The sequence below is a fragment of the Mobula birostris genome, chromosome 10 (genome assembly GCF_030028105.1).
Source record: "Mobula birostris isolate sMobBir1 chromosome 10, sMobBir1.hap1, whole genome shotgun sequence".
NCBI classification, from domain to species: domain Eukaryota; kingdom Metazoa; phylum Chordata; class Chondrichthyes; order Myliobatiformes; family Myliobatidae; genus Mobula; species Mobula birostris.
Genome location: NC_092379.1, coordinates 20044438 through 20068470, shown reverse-complemented (window position 1 = coordinate 20068470; position 24033 = coordinate 20044438). Strand labels below are relative to the sequence as shown.

General features: G+C 42.5%; 1 protein-coding gene across 1 annotated transcript in view; it reads left to right on the top strand.

Annotated features, from left to right (window-relative positions):
* The window catches only part of LOC140203888 (uncharacterized), a 71342-nt gene extending 48591 nt beyond the window's left edge, over window positions 1-22751 (top strand). Inside the window, exons 12-13 of the mRNA XM_072270037.1 lie at window positions 13288-13430; window positions 22452-22751. Of these exons, the coding sequence (XP_072126138.1) occupies window positions 13288-13430; window positions 22452-22463 (155 nt within the window). The 3' untranslated portion in view covers window positions 22464-22751. The remainder of the gene's footprint in view (window positions 1-13287; window positions 13431-22451) is intronic.
* The last annotated feature ends 1282 nt before the right edge of the window (window positions 22752-24033 follow it).

The window sequence follows — 24033 nt, the reverse complement described above, 5'->3', positions numbered from 1 at the left end:
TTTCATCAAAAGAATCTGAATGTATTGTTTCTCTTGATGCAGAGAAAGCCTTGGATAGGGTGGAGTGGTCTTACTTACTTGAGGTTTTGGAAAGATTTAATTTTGGTCTACGATTTATTTCCTGAATCAAATTGATCTATCAAGCCCCTATGGCTGCAGTTATAACCAATAATCAAAACTCTCCTTACTTTAGATTATACAGAGGCACTCGGCAGGGATGTCCTCTAAGCCCTTTATTATTTAACTTGGCTTTAGAACCCCTTGCTATTGCTCTTAGAGATTCCAATACTGTTCCGGGTATTAAGAGAGGGGACAAAGTACACAAGGTTTCGTTGTATACAGATGACCTGTTAGTTTATATTTCAGATCCTAGGAAATCTATTCCTTCTATGTTGTCTATATTTTCTGAATTCAGTAGTTTTTCTGGATATAAATTAAATTTACATAAAAGTGAGTTATTTCCCATTAATAGTTACACGGATCAATAACATCAAGTACCTTTTAGTATTGCTAAATATTACTTTATTTATCTTGGTATTAAAATTACTAAAAATTTTAAAGGACCTGTATAAATATAATTTTCTCCCATTAATTGATTACACCCGACAAATGCTTTCTAAATAGTCACCTATGACATTCTCATTAATAGGTCGAATTAATGCTATTAAAATGATAGTTCTACCGAAATTTTTATATATATTTCCTTCCTTTGGTCCTAAAATATTTTTTGACAGAATAGACTCGATAATCTTATCGTATATTTGGAATAATAAAAATCCTAGATTGAGTAAAGCTGTATTGCAGAAAATAAAAAAGGATGGTAGTATGGTTTTGCCAAATTTTAGAATGTATTATTGGGCAATTAATATTAGATATATTAATTTTGGATTCATTATTCAAATGTCCTTCATGGTTGGATTTGGAGGAAAACTCAGTGAAGAGGTTCTCTTTGGCCTCTTTACTGGAAGCTCCTCTTCCCTTTTTGTTTTCTAAGATTAGTAGACAAGACTTTAATTCCATTGTTAAACATACGTTAAGAATTTGGAGCAACACACATAAAAATTGCTGGTGAACGCAACAGGCCAGGCAGCATCTATAGGAAGAGGTACAGTTGACGTTTCAGGCCGAGACCCTTCGTCAGGACTAACTGAAAGAAGAGATAGTAAGAGATTTGAAAATGGGAGGGGGAGGGGGAGAACCGAAATGATAGGAGAAGACAGGAGGGGGAAGGGATGGAGCTAAGAGCTGGAAAGTTGATTGGCAGAAGGGATATGAGAGGATCATGGGACGGACGGGAGGCCAAGGGAGAAAGAAAGGGGGAGGGGAAAGCCCAGAGGATGGGCAAGATGTACAGTGAGAGAGACAGAGGGAGAAAAAGGAGAGAGAAAAAAATATATATATAATAATAAAAGATAAATAAATAACAGATGGGGTACGAAGGGGAGGTGGGGCATTAACGGAAGTTAGAGAAGTCAATGTTCATGCCATCAGGTTGGAGGCTATCCAGAATATAAGGTGTAGTCCTTCCAAACTGAGTGTGGCTTCATCTTGACAGTAGAGGAGGCTGTGGATAGACATTTCAGAATGGGAATGGGATATGGAATTAAAATGTATGGTCACTGGGAGATAGTCATAGTCATAGTCATAGTCATACTTTATTGATCCCGGGGGAAATTGGTTTTCGTTACAGTTGCTCCATAAATAATAAATAGTAATAGAACCATAAATAGTTAAATAGTAATATGTAAATTATGCCAGTAAATTATGAAATAAGTCCAGGACCAGCCTATTAGCTCAGGATGTCTGACCCTCCAAGGGGGGAGTTGTAAAGTTTGATGGCCACAGGCAGGAATGACTTCCTATGACGCTCAGTGCTGCATCTCGGTGGAATGAGTCTCTGGCTGAATGTACTCCTGTGCTCACCCAGTACATTATGTAGTGGATCGGAGACATTGACCAAGATGGCATGCAACTTAGACAGCATCCTCTTTTCAGACACCACCATGAGAGAGTCCAGTTCCATCCCCACACATCCCTGGCCTTACGAATGAGTTTGTTGATTCTGTTGGTGTCTACCACCCTCAGCCTGCTGCCCCAGCACACAACAGCAAATATGATAGCACTGGTCATCACAGACTCGTAGAACATCCTGCTATCTCTGGCAGACAGAGCGTAGGTGTTCAGTGAAATGGTCTCCCAGCCTGTGTCAGGTCTCGCCAATATATAGAAGGCCGCATCGGGAGCACCGGACGCAGTATATCACCCCAGTCAACTCACAGGTGAAGTATCGCCTCACCTGGAAGGACTGTCTGGGGCCCTGAATGGTGGTGAGGGAGGAAGTGTAAGGGCATGTGTAGCACTTGTTCCACATACAAGGATAAGTGCCAGGAGAGAGATCGGTGGCAAGGGATGGGGGAACGAATGGACAAGGGAGTCACGTAGGGAGCAATCCCTGCAGAAAGCAGAGAGAGGGGAGGGAAAGATGTGCTTAGTGGTGGGATCCTGTTGGAGGTAGTGGAAGTACGGAGAATAATATGTTGGACCCGGAGGCTGGCGGGGTGGTAGGTGAGGACAAGGGGAACCCTATTCCTTGTGGGGTGGCGGGAGGATGGAGTGAGAGCAGATGTGTGTGAAATGGGAGAGATGCTTTTGAGAGCAGAGTGGATGGTGAAGGAAAGGAAGCCCCTTTCTTTAAAAAAGGAGGACATCTCCTTCTTCCTGGAATGAAAGGCCTCATCCTGAGAGCAGATGTGGCAGAGATGGAGGAATTGCTAGAAGGGGATGGCATTTTTGCAACAGACATTTCAGTTTCGTAGATTTTTTGAGTTAAATAATTTTGTTCTTTCTAGTAATATCCACTTCAATTATTTTTTTAAACCATCAATTTTGGATAGGGCCTTTTTAACTTGGAAAACCAGGGGAATAATAACTTTTTCAGATTTGTTTTTGGGAGGTTGTTTAATGTCTTTTTCTCAGTTAGTGGATAAATATGACTTATCTAATGTACACTTTTTTAAATATTTACAAATTAGGAATTTTTTACATGGTTTGCTGCCAAATTACCCTTCTGCTTATCCACCTAATATGACAGATGCTCTCTTTCAGTTTAAACCACTCCAAAAAGGGTTGATAGCTATCATTTATAAATAGTTATTGAATTTACCAATGATATCTAATGATAAAATTAAACATGCTTGGGAATTGGAATTTCAACAGTCATTTTCAGATAATCAATGGAATAAAATTTTTCATTTCGTTAATAACTCATCTATTTGTGCCCACCATTCCTTGGTACCATTCAAGTTAGTGCATTGGGCCCATATGTCAAAGGATAAACAAGCACGATTTTTTTCCAACATCAATCCTATTTGTGACAGATGTAATATTGAGGTGGCCACTTGAACTCATATCTTTTGATCTTGCATAAAGCGAGACAAGTTTTGGACAGATGTTTTTAAAACGCTATCAAGAGTCTTGGATCTGGACCTACAACCTAATTTACCTAAGGCAATCTTTGGGATTATCCCATCGGAAGCAGGAAATGTTCCTGTTTCCGCTCAACGTATGATAGCCTCTTCAACTTTATTAGCTAGTAGAGCCACTTTATTGAAGTGGAAGGGTTCTAATCGACCTACTGTCTTTTATTGGCTTTCCTCCATTATGTCCTGTTTAAGTTTAGAGAAAATAAGAAGTCGGACATTTAGATAGATCCTTTAAATTTGAGCAAATCTAGTGACCTTTTATTCAATATTTTCATTTGATTTGATTTATTACTCTTCCAATTATTTATTTTCAAAGTTCTAGATTTGATCAGAAAGTCTTTCCTTTTTTTTTGGTCGTATCCTCAGAATGGACTGCCCAGTCCCCCTTTTTTTTTTTTCCTTTTTTCACATAATGCAGTGTTTTTTTTCTTTTTATTAAAATTTAAAGTTTCTTTTTCTCTCTTTATGAACTGATAACAGGAGAATTAGCTGTCCTCTTTTTTATTATATACTACATATTAGCTTAATACAATGTATGATTTTGATAATGTTTATTTCACTTTCTGTTTGTATTGTTAGAGATATATATTTTTGAGATAATTCTCCACTTGTTTGTATATGTGCTCTTTTTAAATCAATAAAGAGATTGATAAAGAAAGATTCAAGATTTCCGCTCCACCAATCCCAACAATGAGCAGAAAGGGAAAAGCCTTTAGTTTCAGATAAAGTGAAGCCTCTCAGATTTCGAAACTGTTCATATTGGTGCAAGACCAGAATCTGTTGGGTAAGTAAGGAATTATTGGAAGATTCATTCTAACTGAGATTCTCTCTGTTCCAGGTGGTGTTGTGACTCATCCTCCTTCCCCCTTCATTGAATGAGGTAGTCACTGATCAGACTGTGACCTTGATGTGCCTGGTCACCAAGTTCTCTCCCGCAGAGATCTATGTGGCCTAGATGGCCAATGACACCCTTCTGAAGACAGGGTTTGTGAACCAGCCAGTGACCAAGGACCCCAGAAAAGGCTGGAACATAATGACCAGTCAGCTGAAGGTTTCTCCTGAGGAGTGGAATAGCGGCACCACTTTCTCCTGTGTGGTGGGTCATGAGTCGCTCACAACCAACCTGTTCCGAAGCATCAATAAATCTCACAGTAAACCCACCCTGGTCAATGTCTCACTCGTTCTGACCGATAGTTTTAAATCTTGTGTGCAATACTGTGTGATTCAATCCATGAAACCCTACTTTTGTTAGCTTTATGATTATTAACTACCACAGAGGATTATTTAACTGATTAAAACATGATAAAAGCCTGGACCTTTTAAAATAATTAAAAATGAAATTAAGATCAAGAACCAAATTAAACTACAAACATGATTCACCACAAATCTCTGAGTTTGTGTGTACATTCTCAGACCTTCTTCTGCCACGTTTGAATGGATTTCAACCCTGTGTAGGACTGCACAATGTATTAAATCTTCCTGATGAAGGGCCTCGGCCCGAAACATCGACTGTACCTCTTCTTATAGATGCTGCCTTGCCTGCTGCGTTTACCAGCATTTTTTGTGTGTGTTGTTTGAATTTCCAGCATTTGCAGATTTCCTCGTGTTTGAGAAGATCTTAAATGGATTTTTTGTATCTGTATTTACTTGGGAGATGGACAGTCCATTGAAGTGAGGCAAAGCAGCAGCGTGAACATGCTCCTGATACACATTACAGAGGAGAAGGTGTTTGCTGTCTTGAGGCAAATTAGGGTGTAATTTGTGGGAGGAAATGCAAAAATTGCAGGGGCCCTAGCAATGATATTTAAAACATCTTTAGCGGCAGCTGACAGCCCAGCTGATTGTAGGATAGCTGTTGTTGTTCCACTGTTTAAAAAAGACTGAAAAAGTAAACCAGGAAATTATAGGCCAGTGAGCCTGACATCTGTAGTGTGAAAGTTATTGGAAGGTATTCTAAGGGGCCGGATATCTGAGTATGTGGATAGACATGGACTGATTAAGTATAGTCAACATTATAGAGTTTTTTGAGGAAGTTACCAGGAAATTTGATGAAGGGAAGATAGTAGAAGTTATCTACATGGACTGTATGTACACCCTATCCTCGTTATATGCATCTTCAGACAATGCGGATTCACAGTTATGCGAGGAACCTGTTTCTACCAACGTCTCCTTATATGCGTCCAAAGCTCACAGTTGTGCGAGGAGCACTGCCTTCCCACCAATACAAGACACGTGTGCACATCTCACAGTCTCACTGTTGGGATGAGAAGCACCGCTTTCCCGCCAATACAAGTCAGGTCCGCGTGCTTCACAATCTCACTCCCGCCACTCTCGCATTGGTTTTGGCAAGGTGTGGATGCGTGATCTTGTGCTCTTAAACTTTTGTTTCTTTTATCTATGGTGCAGTGATTTTGTACTTGAAATATTTAACTATGCTTCCAAAGCGTCCGATGTCATGTCCTAGGCCATCAGCCACACGGCAGAGAACCGCTTTAACACTTGGAAAAAAGTTGGAAATTATAAACAGCACAGCATCAGCTGAGGGTAACACAGATCTGGGACGCTACTGCCAGGAACAGAATCTTGCCTTTAAAGTTCTTTTGTTGCTTGACAATGTGCCAGCCCATCCTAAACATTTGGACAACATTCATCCTAACATAACAGTGCATTTCCTGCCGCCTAACACAACATCGCTGATTCAACCACTCGACCAAGGTGTGATCCACATTCAAGGTGTTTTTTTGTTACGGCGAACTATCTCTCAGATGCTGCAAGCTACAGATGATTTTGAAAATCCTGAGACTTTACCAACAGTGAGGGAATGGTGGAAGTCGGAACACTTGGCACAAATGGCAATGGACATGGACCCAAGTTTAGAACAGAGTCAGCATTTCAGCCATTCCCTGCCGTGAACCCTTCTTCCCTAAAAGCAAATTTAAGCTGAAAAACAGCCCTCACCACTTTCTTCAAATCGGTGTCATCTCCTGCTGCCAGCAGTTCTAAGAGTTCTGTGAGTCTTCCTTCACCCCTTGCGGTGCTTGATATGATCCTGACGACCGCAGCCATCCACCTTATCTATGTAAAGCTGCCCGACACCACAACAACCACTCATCTCCTGGAGCGAACACACCTGCCACTGTTGGTGAGTACTGTACACCCTAGGATGTTAACTTTCTGTGATTTATTACACTGAATATTACCTTAAACTGATGAAATATAATACAAATGTTGCCTTCTGGTACTGCTTTTGTGTTTTATTAGTATGAAGATGTGAACAAATTACAGATAAAACATATTTAGGAAGCCCTCTGGAACGCATCCCTATTTTCTCTATTTAAATAATTATTCATATTACGCATCGACTGCGAGGAACGTATCCCCCACATATAACAAGGATAGGGTGTATCTACATCTACATCTGCACCCCATGGAAGGATGGTCAGGAAAGGTCAGCTGCTCAGCATTGAAGATAAGGTAGTAAATTGGATTAGATTTTGGCTTTGTGAGAGAAGCCAGAGACTGGTTGTAGATGGTTACCTCTCTGACTGGAGACCTGTGACTAGTAGAATGCTGCAGAGATGGGTTACCAGACATCAAGGAGGTACAGACAGCAGAACTGGAAGTTGGAGATCAAGATGCAGAACAGAAAGGAAAGTACAAGCTGTATGCAGACGACCACAGAGGAGCACAGGAGTCTACTGCAAAAGTTGGGGACACTGTGCTTATCCAGCAAGAAAAAGTGGAGAAATTCAGCGCACCGTTCAACAGCACACATCACAGGGTGATGAGGAGAACAGGAACTCAAAAGGTAGTTGAATTTCCCATTGGAGTGCAGTATGCAAGGAACAGAATACGTGAAAAAGTTCAACACAAGATAGACTTTTGGCAAAAAGGAGAAAATTCAAGGATTTCACAATGAGGTACCGAGACAGGAGGACAAAATGATGGACAGTTACAGACAAGTATAGCTTCACCGTGAGCAAAAGTCATTACAAGACATTGAAAGCAAAGAGAAACCTCAAAGGGTTAGGAAACAACCACTGAAGTTTAACGATTTTGGATTGAAGTAGAGCTTTAAGTTGTGGGTTTGAAACAACGTAAACAGTTGTAAGTTAAAAATGAAGTTTTCAGTTCCAGAGTTATCATTAGGTTGAAACAGAAAATGTGTTGGTTATAGTCATGCATATCAGAGAATACTGCTGAATTGAAATAATTAAATCTGTGAGTTGAATGTGTTCTAAAACACTGCAGTTCATTTCTCAGGAAAGGAGCAATATCATGTATTGAAATGGTAAGGTCAGTTAATGTAGTTTTGACACTTGCCAAGTTCGGTCATCAGTCTGGGACAGAACAACACATGACTGAGGGAGCATGGAAGCGAGAATGAGAATAAATACAGGTCAAGAGCATAAAGCATCGATATATGCACTGTCTAATTAATACTAAGATAGGTTGCAAATACACCACACCTCCTTCCTGAGGCATCGCCTGTTGAAGATGTCATCAACACTGGGGTGGTTGGTGCCCATGATGGAGCTGGCTGAGTTTACAACCTCCTGCAGCTTTTTCCGATTGTGAAACAGTTAGAATTTTATCCATGGTACACCTGTAGAGATCTGAGAGAGTCTTTACCGACATACCAACGTACTCAATCTCCAAATGAAATGCAGCCACTGTCGTGCCTTCTTTGTTATTGCATCAATATGTTGACTCAGGATAGATCTTCAGAGATATTAACACCCAGGAACTGGAAACTGCTCAGCCTTTCCACTGCTGATCCCTCAATGAAGACTGGTGTGTCTTCCCACAAATTCCCTTCCTGAGACAGGAAGATTTCAGGAAATGTTGCCTTTGATCAGAAACTGCATCTCTTCTCACAATTTGCAGCTCAAATAGTGTATTTTATTGGCTTTACAGCAGCTAAATGTGATGTAGCTGGAGGACTGTCCTGTAGTCCCTGCTGTGACCCGACTTGGTCCCAAGGAAATAAGCTCCTTGATGTTTGATTTTGTTTTCTCAGTCAGAGGTTGTAAGCAGAGATGAGCAACCCACTCTGTAAACAAACCTGATTTCATTCCGTTGTACAATTCTGCACAGGATAAGTCTGAGCTGAAGTTGTCAAGCCAGCTGACAATAGATATTGTCCAGTTTGTAAGTTTTCTGTTTCGAATCTAGAGTTGTCTGTCTTTATCCAAAATCCCTCCATTGAAGAGATGTGGATCAACCAGACCGCTACTCTGGTGTGTATGATTGTGGGTACTGATCTGAGCCAGGTCCAAATCCACTGGCAGGTGAACGAGAGGGAGAAAGTCAAAGCAAATGTGACCAAAAAAGCAAGAGAGGAAGGAACCCAAGACACAGCGATCAGCCAACTCCAGATCAGTGTGGAGGAGTGGACCAGTGGGGTGGAGTACACTTGCTCTGCCCATCAACCTTCTTCAACCTCACCAGTATCAGCACGAACAAAAAGTACCAAAGGTGGGCAAGAGGTCAGCAATTAAAATGGACAACATTGATTACCTCAGTAAAAATGTGTGATATTTCCATTGTTTGCCTATCTGTTCCAGTGGAGATAAAAAGTCCCAAAGACAGACTGTTACTGCCGCCAGAGGGAGAGACCAAGAGTGGGAACACGGTCACCCTCGAGTGTGTTGCCTCTGGATTCTACCCGGAACAAATAACCGTCACCTGGGAGAAAGGGGACTCTCTGATCTCTTCCAGCACCAGTGTGAGACCAACTGCTCTGGAACAGGCAGGGACTTTCATTGCCAGCTACGTCCTGAGCGTGAGCACAGAGGAGTGGAAGGAAGGCTCAGTTTTCAGATGCACAGTGTCTCATCCCCCCTCCAACACCAGTGTCAGGCAGGATGTGAAAAACATTCAAGGTATGATTCTGAGATTCACTCCACTGTTGACATCCTCTGCCACAGTCACAACCCAGGGACAAGCAAGGTCAATAGGTAACGGCAAGTCTGGCATTGTTGTAGTTGTGTGAGTGGATTAATAATGCAGAGGCAGAGAGTGGGAAAGAATCAGAGTTCATTCAATGCTTCAAGCTAGTTTTAGATTACAAACTATTTCACTGATGTTCTTTGGTGAAGGACACTGGCGGAACTTCCTACCCTGTTTACCTGTATCCATCAGTCCCACACCAAACTCTTCACTGCTCTGTGATGGGCCTGCTGGAGCAGTGCAAGGAATGCCGGCCTTGTCAGTGAGGGAATGATGAAATAATGACTGCAGGGTCAATGTTCTCACACCAGCGTCTCAGAAACATGAAGCAAGTCTGTCTGTCAGCAGAACTGGAGGAACTCAGTTCCACTGGAGCAGGCATTGTGGAATGTAACTGGACATCAGACAGTTGTTGCATTCCAGTAAACCAGAGAGATGCACAGTACTCAGCCAGGCACAGAACTAGTGCTGAAGCAATGGTACAGAGTACACTTGTGATGCTATCTCAATGTTATCCCTTTCTCTGTTCACGAGTGTTCTCTAGCATGCTGAACACTTTCTACATTTTCTGTTTCCTTTCGAAAAATAAAAATCTTTTGCCTTTTACATGTGGAGAGATTACTAGTGGTGTAAAGTTTGGGCTGGATGGTGTAAGAGCAGAATATTCCAGGTAAACGTCATCTGAATAAAAAAGTCCCAGTAGGAACCCTCTAAAGTTACCCTTCCTCACCAGGTGAGATGGAAAGAAGTTGTGTCACTGGGTTCTCTGCAGCAGAGATTCCCATGGACAGAGTGGCCAACAACTCCAATTGTCAACCTTCAATTGATGGTTGATCCAACAACAGTGTGGTTTACGTCACTGAAACAAGCAAGATTACCTGCAAGTCCTTTCTCATAAGCTCAAAATGGAAATACATATTTCAGGATTAAATACAAAAATTAGATTAGATTATGAGGACACGCAGTCCTCTTTTATTGTCATTTAGTAATGCATGCATTAAGAAATGATACAATGTTCCTCCAGTATGATATCACAGAAACACAAGACAAACCAAGACTAAAAAAACTGACAAAAACCACATAATTATAACATATAGTTACAACAATGCAAAGCAATACCGTAGCTTGATAAAGAACAGACCATGGGCACTGTAAAAAAAAGTCTCAAAGTCTCTTGAAAGTCCCATCATCTCACGCAGACGGTAGAAGGAAGAAAAACTCTCCCTGCCATGAACTTCCAGCGCCGCAAACTTGCCGATGCAGCACCCTGGAAGCACCTGACCGCAGCCGACTCTTGAGTCCGTCCGAGAACTTCGAGCCTCCGACCAGCCCTCCAACACCTAGCACCAAGCACCATCTCTGCTGAGCGCTTCAACCCCAGCCCCGGCAACAGGCAATCAGCAAAGCTGAGGATCTGGGGCCTTCCCCTCCAGAGATTCTCGATCGCACAGTAGCAGCGGCAACAAAGCAGGCATAAATTAGAAATAAGTTACTAACATTTCTGAGATCCTGCAGTTCTTGTTAAAACTTCCTTGTGTCAGGTCTGATCCTGTTGGAAACTTGTGTAGACTACTTGACAGGTTACATGTCAGCCTGTGTTTGTGTAATCAAAGTTCCAATAAAGAAGGTATGGAAAGCTTTCGGCTGCCAGTATTCTGTGCCGGTATGTTTTGGGATACATGTGTGTGACTTAAACATGAGTGGTGGGAAGTGTTGCCTGGTTGGTTCTGTCCTTCATTGTATGGACAGACAGACATTCAAGTAGATATCGAAGGTTCAAATGTCAAACTTAATGCCAGAGAAATGTATACAATATACATCCTGAAATGCTTTTTCTTTGCAACCATTCACAAAAACAGAGGAGTGCCCCAACGAATGAACAACAGTCAAATGTTAGAACTCCAAAGTCCCTCCAGCTCTCCCCTCCCACACATAAGCGGCAGCAAGCAACAATCCCCCCTCCCCCCACCAGCAAAAAAAGCACCTCGGCACCCGCCACCGAGCACTCAAGCATGAGTAAAGCAGTAGCAAAGACACAGGCTTGCAGTTACCCCAAAGACTTGGCATTTCACCCAGCATTCGACATACCATAGGTTCTCTCTCTTCCTAATAAGGGAGAAGGAGGTGTCTCCGTTTTTGCAGTGAGCAGGGAGGTATATGTGTATGCGTTTGTGTGTATACATTATATATATATATATATATATATGTATATGTGCATTATAGTTTCCACTGTGCAAATAATAGAACATTCCAGATTGGTCCACAATTTCATATATACAAAGTTAATTGACAGAGAAAGGTATTTTATCAACTTTGTGATAACATTTGGTGAACTCATTTTGAAAGTGGAGAGTTACAGAAAGAAGGGACGATATGTAGGCAGTGACCCCCTGTGACCTACAGCAATATGTTCAGTGCCAAAGTGATTCACTAGATCAAGGGTTCAAAGATTCATTTATTATCAAAGCATATATCCATATACAACTCTGAAATTTGATTCTCCAGATAGCCATGAAAACAAAGAAAGAATATGAGTCATTCAAAGAGACAGCAAACCCACCTCCTGTATGAAAAAGAACAGCACCCGATCATCAACCCCCCCCAAAAACACCCTCCCCCACACAAAATGGAACAGAAACATCGACCACCAAAAAGTAACCCCTCCCCGCACAAAAAACTAACAGAACACCGACTCCCAAACACTCTCCCCTCGCACAACAAAACTGAAAAGGAACAGGCGTTTAAAAATACAGAATATAAAAACCATAAACCTGAAAACGTCCACAGTCCATAAACACAATCGTCCAATCCATAAATATTGAACCACGATACCATCTCCGATATCACCAACATTCATTGAAAGAGAGGAGAGGGACACCACACGAGGCAGAGAGGCCGACCCGCTTGTCACAGCGAGACACACAGCAACAGGCTGCTCACAGAATCCATCTCCAGCAGCGATCAAAAGACAGGCAGTCGGCGCTGATATTGGGCAGATACCCACGTGACAACTTTGCCACTCACACAAGGCTGGCAAATCTATCAGCAATCTGTAAGGTTTTAACTACAGAGATAATAATCGAAATGAATTGGCAAGAACCAATTCAAGGGCTTGCGACCACATCCAGGAAAGGGCATACTGTTTGGAGGGGGTGCTGAACATACGTGCACTCCCCAGTGCAAATTACAAGATGGGATGATGTTAAATGAGAGTGTAGCATCTGTAATGAAGAATGCTAAGGGAAGATCTGGTCAATATTTTTGGCGGAGTGAACATAGTCGATTTGGAGAATCTAGTTCATTTATTTCTGCCCAGGGGCTCCCAAGTTACACATGATATGCTGTAAGGAAACATGACTCTAATCACCAAGTTAAGTCGTGTTTATTGTCATGTGCACAAGTACCTTGATGTGCAGGTAAAATCAGAAACTTGCTTGCAGCATCACAGGCATGTAGCTTCAGACAACACACTAAATCCTAATTTTACATAAATCATACAAGACAATGAAGAGGGAAAAAAGACAGTGCAAAACAAGACATTACTGCAAAGAAATACAGACACTCAACTTGAAGAGGTTCATGGAAGTTTGGAACAGTCTGCTACAGTGTCAGGTCTGAAGGTCATTTTAAACATGAGATTGAATGGTTTTGACAATCCCAGGGATTAATGGATCTGGGGAAAAGTCAGGTCAATGCAGTCAGTCATAGACTAACTATAATATCATTGAATAGTGGAACTGGCTCAGGTCTCCTGTGTTTCTGTCCTCCTGTTGTCTTCACGTGATTGGGATGTTGTTGATCTTCAGGAAACATCAACAAGAAACTAACCGCCTCACTTTCTCATTTTTTTCAGAAATCTGCACAGACTTGACAGGAGAGGAGGGGAAGGAAGATCAGGGACACGTGGATGGAGATGACAATGTGCTTACAGTTGTTGCCTTTGCCATTCTGTTCATCATCAGTTTCCTCTACAGCACCTTCGTCACCATTGTCAAGGTAACTAATTGACTAACAGAAGCATCCCATAAAGCCCAACTTTCACCTTCCATCTCACCACATTGCATTCTGACACTGCAATCCCAACGACAACACAATCACCAGACAATGCAGTCTGAGGCCCTTCACAACCCCTGGGACTTTACACCTATCCTCTTTACTCCTAGCCTCTGAGCCTTGGTAAGCAATAGACAATAGGTGCAGGAGTAGGCCATTCAGCCCTTCAAGCCAGCACCGCCATTCACTGTGATCATGGCTGATCATCCACAATCAGTACCCCGTGCCTGCCTTCTCCCCATATCCCTTCACTCCGCTATCTTTAAGAGCTCTATCTAACTCTTTCTTGAAAGTATCCAGAGAATTGGCCTCGACTGCCTTCTGAGGCACAGCATTCCACTGATTCACAACTCTCTGGGTGAAAAAGTTTTTCCTCAACTCTTTTCTAAATGGCCTACCCCTTATTCTCAAACTGTGGCCTTTTGCAGCGTGACTTCAGAGAACTCAGAAGAAGGCTGAAAAGCAGGACCTCCAGGGTGGTTATCTCGGGTTTGCTTCCAGTTCCTTGTGCTGGAGAGGACATGAACAGGGAGATAGGGGATCTGAATGTGTGGCTGAGGAGCTGGTGTGGGGAGCAAGAATTTAGATTCTTGGACCACTGGGATCTGTTTTGGGGTAAGGATGAATTGTACAGAAGGGACGGGTTGCACCTTAACAGACGGGGGACCAGCGTTCTGGCAGGCAAGTTTGCCACTGCTACACGGGTGTGTTTAAACTAAGTCGTGGGGGGGAGGGGATGAACCGGAAATATTAGAATGGAGTTAAAGGGAATAAGGGAATGAGAGAATAAGAAAAGTTAAGAAAGACAACAGAATTAAAGGGGCAGAAAGATCAGGAAGGGATCGGAGAGTATGGGCAAGTGCAATAGGAATCAATGTGATAGGTGAGAGGAGTAAAAGTATTACTTTAAATGGATCAAAAGTACTATACATTTGTATATGAATGCACGGAGTATAAGAAATAAAATGGATGAGCTTGAGACTCAGTTGGAAATTGGCAAGTATGATGTTGTGGGAATAACAGAGACATGGCTGCAAAAGGACCAGGGCTGGGAAATGAATATTCAGGGTTATACATCTTATCAAAAGGACAGACAGGTTGGCAGAGGGGGTGGGGTGGCTGTGTTGGTGAGGAATGAAATTCAGTCACTTGCGAGGGGGGACATAGAATCGGGAGATGTAGAGTCAGTATGGATAGAACTGAGAAACTGTAAGGGCAAAAAGACCCTGATGGGAGTTATCTATAGGCCCCCAAACAGTAGCCTGGATATAGGGTGTAAGCTAAATCAAGAGTTAAAATTGGCATGTCGCAAAGGTAATTCTATGGTTTTTATGGGGGATTTTAAGATGCAGGTAGACTGGGAAAATCAGGTTGGTACTGGACCCCAGGAAAGGGTGTTTGTGGAATGCCTCAGAGATGGATTCTTAGAGCAGCTTGTATTAGAGCCTACCAGGGAGAAGGCAGTTCTGGATTTAGTGTTGTGTAATGAGCCAGATTTGATAAGGGAACTCGAGGTAAAGGAGCCATTAGGAGGTAGTGACCATAATATGATAAGTTTTAATCTACAATTTGAGAGGGAGAAGGGAAGATCGGAAGTGTCAGTATTACAGTTGAACAAAGGGGACTATGGACACATGATGGGAGAAGCTGGCAAAAGCTGACTGGAAAGATACCCCAGCAGCAATGACAGTGGAACAATAATGGCAGGTACTTCTGGGAAAAATACAGAAGGTGCAGGATCAGTTCATTACAAAGAGGAAGAAAGGTTCTAAGGGGAGTAAGGGGCGACCGTGGATGACAAGGGAAGTCAAGGACAGTATAAATATAAAAGAGAGGAAGTATAACATAGCAAGCATGAGTGGGAAGCCAGAGGATTGGGAGACTTTTAAGGAGCAACAGAAGATAACGAAAAAGGCAATATGGGGGGAAAAGATGAGGTACAAAGGTAAGCTAGCCAAAAATATAAAGCAGGATAGTAAAAGCTTCTTCAGGTATGTGAAGAGGAAAAAATTAGTTAAGACCAAAGTTGGGCCCTTGAAGACAGAAACGGGTGAAATTGTTATGGGGAACAAGGAAATGGCAGACGAGCTGAACAGGTACTTTGGATCTGTCTTTACTAGGGAAGACACAAACAATCTCCCAGATGTAATAGTGGACAGAGGACCTAGGGTAACAGAGGAACTGAAGGAAATGGTGTTGGGTAAACTGATGGGACTGAAGGTTGATAAATCCCCAGGGCCTGATGGTCTGCATCCCAGGGTAAGGAGGTGGCTCTAGAAATCGTGGATGCATTGGTAATCATTTTCCAATGCTCTATAGATTCAGGATCAGTTCCTGCGGATTGGAGGGTAGTCACCCTACATTCTCATAACACCTTCCTCACATTTCACACTGCGACCCAGCTTTGTGTCATCTGCAAATTTGCTAATGTTACTTTTAATCCCTTCATCTAAATCATTAATGTACATTGTAAATAGCTGCGGTCCCAGCACCGAGCCTTGCGGTACCCCACTAGTCACTGCCTGCCATTCTGAAAAGGACCCATTAATCACTAATCTTTGTTTCCTGTCTGCCAACCAATTTTCTACCCTACCCCCAATACTACTTGCTCTAATTTTGCACACTAACTTCCTATGTGGGACCTTATCAGAGGCTTTCTGAAAGTCCAGGTACATTACATCCACTGGCTTTCCCATGTCCATTTTCATAGTTACATTCTCAAAAAATTCCAGAAGATTAGTCAAGCATGATTTCCCCTTCGTAAATCCATGCTGACTTGGACCTATCCTGCCACTGCTATCCAAATGTGCTGCTATTTCATATTTTATAATTGATTCCAGCATTTTCTCCACCACTGATGTCAGACTAACTGGTCTATAATTGCCTGTTTTCTCTCTCCCTCCTTTCTTAAAAAGTGGGATAACATTAGAAACCCTCCAATCTGCAGGAACTGATCCTGAATCTATAGAACATTGGAAAATGATTACCAATGCGTCCACGATTTCTAGAGCCACCTCCTTAAGTACCCTGAGATGCAGACCATCAGGATCTGGGAATTTATTAGCCTATATCAATGATCTGGATGATAATGTGGTAAATTGGATCAGCAAGTTTGCTGATGATACAAAGATTGGAGGTGTGGTAGACAGTGAGGAAGGTTTTCAGAGCCTGCAGAGGGACTTGGACCAGCTGGAAAAATGGGCTGAAAAATGGCAGATGGAGTTTAATACTGACAAGTGTGAGGTACTGCACGTTGGAAGGACAAACCAACGTAGAACATACAGGGTTAATGGTAAGGCAGTGAGGAGTGCAGTGGAACAGAGGGACCTGGGAATACAGATACAAAATTCCCTAAAAGTGGCGTCACAGGTAGGTAGGGTCGTAAAGAGAGCTTTTGGTACATTGGCCTTTATTAATCAAAGTGTTGAGTATAAGAGCTGGAATGTTATGATGAGGTTGTATAAGGCATTGGTGAGGCCGAATCTGGAGTATTGTGTTCAGTTTTGGTCACCAAATTACAGGAAGGATATAAATAAGGTTGAAAGAGTGCAGAGAAGGTTTACAAGGATGTTGCCGGGACTTGAGAAACTCAGTTACAGAGAAAGGTTGAATAGGTTAGGACTTTATTCCCTGGAGCATAGAAGAATGAGGGGAGATTTGATAGAGGTATATAAAATTATGATGGGTATAGATAGAGAGAATGCAAGCAGACTTTTTCCACTGAGGCAAGGGGAGAAAAAAAACCAGAGGACATGGGTTAAGGGTGAGGGGGGAAAAGATTAAAGGGAACATTATGGGGGGCTTCTTCACACAGAGAGTGGTGGGAGTATGGAATGAGCTGCCAGACGAGGTGGTAAATGCGGGTTCTTTTTTAACATTTAAGAATAAATTGGACAGATACATGGATGGGAGGTGTTTGGAGGGATATGGTCCGTGTGCAGGTCAGTGGGACTAGGCAGAAAATGGTTCGGCACAGCCAAGAAGGGCCAAACGGCCTGTTTCTGTGCTGTAGTTTCTATGGTTTCAGTCCCATCAGTCTATCCAACATCATTTTCTGCCTAACGTGAATCCCCTTCAGTTCCTCCGTTACCCTGGGTCCTCCAGCTACTATTACATCTGGGAGATTGTTGGTGTCTTCCCAAGTGTAGACAGATCCAATGTACCTGTTCAACTTGTTTGCCATTTCCTTATTCCCCATAATAAATTCACCCGTTTCTGTCTTCAAGGGCCCAACTTTGGTCTTAACTAATTTTTTCCTCTTCACATACCTGAAGAAGCTTTTACTATCCTCCCTTATATTCCTGGCTAGCTTACCTTCGTATCTCATCTTTTCTCCTCGTATTGCCTTTTTAGTTAACTTCTGTTGCTCTTTAACAGTTTCCCAACCCTCCGGCTTCCCACTCATCTTTGTTATGTTATACTTCTTCTCTTTTATTTTTATACTGTCTTTGACTTCCCTTGTCAGCCACGGTCGCCCCTTACTCCCCTTAGAATCTTTCTTCCTCTTTGGAATGAACTGATCCTGTACCTTCTGTATTATTCCCAGAGATACCTGCCATTGTTGTTCCACTGTCATCCCTGCTAGGGTATCTTTCCAGTCAATTTTGGCCAGCTCCTCCCTCACGGCTCCATAGACCTCTTTGTTCAACTGTAATATTGACACTTCTGATTTTTGCTTCTCCCTCTCAAATTGTAGACTAAAACTTTTCATATTACGGTCACTACTTCCTAATGGCTCCTTTTCTTCGAGTTCCCTTATCAAATCTGGCTCATTACACAACACTAAATCCAGAATTGCCTTCTCTCTGGTAGGCTCCAGTACAAGCTGCTCTAAGAATCCATCTCGGAGGCACTCCACAAGCTCCCTTTCTAGGGGTCCAGTACCAACCCGATTTTCACAGTCTACCTGCATTTTGAAATCCCCCATAACAACCATAGCATTATCTTTGTGACATGCCAATTTTAACTCTTGATTCAACTTGGACCCTAAATACAGACTACTGTTTGGGGGTCTGTAGATAACTCCCATCAGGGTCTTTTTGCCCTTACAATTTCTCAACTCTACCCATACTGACTCTACATCTCCTGATTCTATGTCGCCCCTCGCAAGGGATTGAATTTCATTCCTCACCAACAGAGACACCCCAACCGCTCTGCCCACCTGTCTGTCCTTTCGATAGGACGTATACCTTGAATATTCATTTCCCAGTCCTGGTCCTCTTGCAGCCATGTCTCTGTTATTCCTACAACATCATACTTGCCGATTTCCAACTGTGCCTGAAGCTCATCCACTTTATTTCTTATACTTCATGCATTCATATATAATACTTTTAATCCATTACTCCCCTCACCTTTCACATCGATTCCTGTTGCACTTGGCCATACTCTCCGATCACTTCCTGAGCTTCCTGCCCCGTTAATTCTGTTGTCTTTCTTAACTTTCCTTATTTTCTCTTTCCCTTTAACTCCATCCTTATATTTCCTCTCCTTCCCTCCACTACTTAGTTTAAACACACCCGTGTAGCAATGGCAAACCTGCCTGCCAGAATGCTGGTCCCCCACCTGTTAAGGTGCAAACTTGCAGGAGGTGGCAGAATGTGAAAGGGTATTTGGGGCAATAATCCTGAATTTAAACAAGGAAATCAAGCATGAGTTGTATTGAGAGAACAGCAGGGTAAGGGTAAGAAGAGGATGATTTGGCAGATGATTGCATAGCTGAGGAACTGGTGTAGGGGGCAGGGGGTCAGATTTCTGGATCACTGTGATCACCTCTGGGGAAGGTGTGACCTGTACAAAAGAGATGGATAACACCTGAACCTGAGGGGGACAAATATCTTTATGGGCAGGTTTGCTAGAGCTGTTCAGGAGGGTTTAAACTAATTTGGGAGGGGCATGGGAAATGGAGTGATAGGGCGGAGGATTGAGTCATTGGTTTACTAACAGAAACAGTGTGTGGTGAGACTACCAGCAAGCAGGGGATGATGATAGGGCAAAATTGCAGTCAGTGGGATGAATTGCAATGTAAAAGGAGGACAAAATAGAAAAGGGTGATGAATACAAAAGTGAAGGTGTAACATTTCAATGCACACAGTATATGGAATAACGTAGATGAACCTGTGGCACAGCTACAGATTGGAATGCATGATGTTGTGGCATCACTGAATCATAGCTGAAGATTACAGCTAGGAGCTTAATATCCAAAGGTATCCATTGTATCAAAAGGACAGGCAGGTAGGTAGAGGGGTGGGTTGGCTATGTTGGTAAAAAAAATGAAATCGAATCAACAGAAAGAGATGATATAGGATCAGAAGGTGTAGAATCATTGTGGGTAGAGTTAAGGAGTTGCAAGGATAAAAAAAGACCCGATAAACAGTAGCAACGATGTGGTCTACTAACTACAACAGGAGAAAGAAAATGCACATCAAAAGGGCAATGTTACAATAGTCATGGGGGAATCTCAATATGCAGGCAGATTGGGAGTAACAAGTTGGTGCTGGATCTCAAGAGTGGAAATTTGTAGAATGCCTACAAGATGGCTTTTTAAAGCAAGTCATTGTCGAGCACATCAGGGGATTAGTTATTCTGGACTGGGTGTTACGCAATGAACTGGAATTGATTAGAGAGCTTAAGGTAAAGAAACCCTGAGGGTCCAGTGATCATAATATGATAGAACTCACTCTGCAAATTGAGAAGGAGTAGCTAGAGTCAGATGTATCAGTATTACAGTGGAATAAAGGGAATTATAGAGGCATGAGAAAGGAGCTGGACAAAATTGATTGGAAGGGGACACTGGCAGGGACAACAGCAGAGCAGCAATGGCTGGAGCTTCTGGGAGCAATTCAGAAACCACAAGATAGATACATCCCGAAGAAGAAGTATTCAAAATCCAGGATGTCGCAACCGTGACAGATAAGAGAAGTCAAAGCCAACATAAAAGCCAAACGACGGGCATATAATAGAGCAAAAATTAGTAGGAAGTTAAAGGATTGGGAAGCTTTTAAAAATCAACAGAAGACAACTAAAGAAGTTAGAAATAAAAAGATGTAAGCTAGCCAATAATATTAAAGAGGACACCAAAAGATTCTTCGGATATGTAAAGTGTAAAAGAGAGGTGAGAGGAGATATTGGAGTGCTGGAAAATGATGCTGGAGAGGTAGTAATGGGGGACAAGGAAATGGTGGATGAACTGAATAAGTACTTTGCATCAGACTTCACTGGGTAAGACACTAGCAGCATGATGGAAACTCGAGAGTGTCAGGGAGAAGAAGGGAGTGAAGTTGTTATTCACAGGGAGAAGGTGCTTTGGAAACTGAAAGGTCTGAAGGTAGATAAGTCACTTGGATCAGATGGTCTACACTCCAGGGTTCTGAAAGAGGTGGCTGAAGAGAATATGAAGGCATTAGTAATGATCTTTCAGGAATCACGAGATTCTGGCATGGTTCTGAAGGACTGGAAAATTGTAATTGTCACGCCATTCTTCAAGAAGGGAAAGAGGCAGACAAAAGGAAATTATCATCCAATTAACTTGACCTCAGTGGTTGGGAAGATTTTAAAGATGGGGTTTTGGGGTACTTGGAGGCACATGACAAAATAGGCCGAAGCCAGCATGGTTTCCTGAAAGGACAGCCTTGCCTGACAAATCTGTTGGAATTCTTCGAAAAAATAACAAGCAGGATAGACAAAGCAGAATTGAAGACCTTTGAGAAGGTGCCACATATGAGGCTGCTTAAGAGCCCATGGCATTACAGGAAAGATACCAGCATGAAAAGAGCATTTATTGGGACTGATTTTTCTGTTATTTGTCAGTGATTTGGATGACAGAATTGATGACTTTGTTGTCAACTTTGCAGACGATATGAAGATAGATAGAGTTGAGGAAGCAGAGAGGCTACAGAAGGACTTAAACAGATTAGGAGAACGGGCAAAGAAGTGGCAGATGGAATACAGTGTCGGGAAGTGTACGGTCATGAACTTTAGTAGAATAAGTAAAAGCAAAGAGTATTTTCTAAATGGAAAGAAAATTCAAAAATTTGAGGTCCAAAGGATCTCAGGAGTCCCCATGCAGGACTCCCGAAAGGTTAATTTGCAGGTTAAGTCAGTGGTGAGGAAGGCAAATGCGATGTCAGCATTCAGTTCGAGAGGACTTGAAGATAAAAGCAAGGATATAATATTGAGACATTCTCAAGCCCTGGTGAGGCCTCACTTTGAGCACTAGGAACAGTATTGGGCCCTTTTTCTAAGAAAGCATGTGCTGACATTGGAGAGGGACCAAAGGTGGCTCACAAAAATGATTCCAGGATTGAAAGGCTGATCATATGAGGAATGTTTAATGGCTCTGGGCCTGTACTCACTGAAATTCTAAAGGATGAGTGGAGGATCTCATTGAAACCTATACTATGTTGAAATGCCTCGACAGAGTGGATGTGGAGAGGATGATTTCAAACCTCAGTATAGAGGGTCGTCCATTTTGAATGGAGATGAGGAGGATTTATTCATCCAGAGAGTGGTAAATCTGTGGAAATCATTGCCACAGTCAGCAATGGAAGCCAAGTCATTGGATATATTTAAGGAAGAGGTTGATAGATTCTAGATTAGTCAGGACATGAAGTGATACTCAGAGAAGGCAAGAGATTGGAGCTGAGAGGAAAATGGATCAGCCATGATGAAATGCTGGAGCAGACTCGACGGGCCAAGTGGCCTAATTTTGCTTCTATATCTCATCTTCTGGTCTTATTCAGGACCGAAAACATTAGCCCATCTATGGATCATCCTAAAGGTTTGAACAGGTATTCAGATTCTTGTTCTGAGGTGACCTTGGAGAATACTGACAGACACCTCGTCATGGGGTTCCATCTCCTGGAATGAGGACAGACCGTCTGTTATTTAGTTCACCTGTCCTCACAGGTTAAGGTCTGTGCTGCACCTTGTCACACACAATATCATACTCTCCTGTCTATATTTCAGGCTCAGCAGTGACCAGCAGATACGCGCCCCACGTTCAATGAAGAAATCCTCCTGTGGCTGCGATGTTTGGAAATGGAGTCTCCATCTCACTCACTCGGCAATCTGAGGCTACTGCACTGCAACTGCTCATTTCAGAAAATAAACCTCTAAATGTACCGGGGATGCCTGATGGGAAATGGGGGCACAGAGCCGGTTCGGTGGGCGGAGGGACAGCAGTGGATGATACATTGGGAAAATGGCAGGATATGTGACACTGGAGGGGGTATACAGGAGGGGAGAGGAAGGCAAGATTAAGGCTTGGGAATGGGGAGCAGAGGATGGGGGAGTAGTTTGTGATGGAGAGGTGGGAGGTGAGGAAGTGGTTATTATTGTTATGGAGCAAGAAGGTGACGTGGGGAGGGGGAGTGTGGTAGAAAGTGGTTTTGGGATCTTGCTCTGTCATATTTTGTAAATCAGATGTTGTGGAAACCATTGCCTGTAGCTTTTCTTTCAATTTTCTGCTAGAGTTTATGTCATGATTTGAAATTGTATTCATTAAAAACAAAGAGAAAAAGAAAATGAAGTGTCTGGAGTTGCCCATCTTTGTTCCCTCATCACTGCAGTGACTTCACCTGCCTCCACGTACAACGAGTGGGTAATGCATCCCAGGACAAATATCAGAGAGATTTCCAGCCTGTAATATATGAGTGTAGCCCCACACATACTGATCATGTTCATGGGGGATTTCCCACAGTGGGAATACTCGGGTGCTGCACCCCGAGAAAAATATTCAGGAAAACACAGGGGCTCATTGGAAGAGTTTCTCAGAAACCTGTTATACATCCCAGAGCCAGATATTGGTGGAATGTTTCCTAATGAGTGTCCCAATCCATATTTTAATACGTTATCCGAATTCTCCACACTCCATGTCCTATAAAACCGTCGGTACAGGAGCTTCTCCATTATACACACAATCTCCCTCAATGTCTCAGCTGAAAGGTAGTACCTTTGTCCCTCTGTACTACAGTGAACAGTCAAGTCAGCCTGAATTTCTGTTCTCAGGTCACTGAAAACGGACAACAGCATCAGTGCCCTGAAACAGAACTCACTGTGGGGCCCAAAGCTTTTGCTTTTCCCAGTGCTTAGCTGAAGGAAACTTTGTGCATCCTGCAGCATCCCCCATCAGAGAGTGTGGAGCTGTTGGTACAAGTAAAGCTGAGACAGAACTGGATATCAACCATGTAAGTGTTTTAATGTGATGTCAGCAAGACAGAACAATTTTAGAAAATATGGCAGTGCAAGAAAATACACCAGATACTAGGGTAAAACACAATAGGAGTAGAAAACATAAACGGGTACTAGATGAATGCAAACCGAGAATAGAATAGAATACAACAGGGGTTTGGGTGATGGGCACCAGCACCTGATTTGAGCAGAGCAAGCCCAAGGGACAGACATTGGAGGAAGGCACACAGGACCAGACATTGAAGGAATATACTCCAGGAATAGACATTGGGGAAAACTGTGAAGGACCAGACAATGGGAAAAATACCCCTTCACAGGACCAGAAATTGTGGTTAATTCTCAATGTCATTTATGAGGG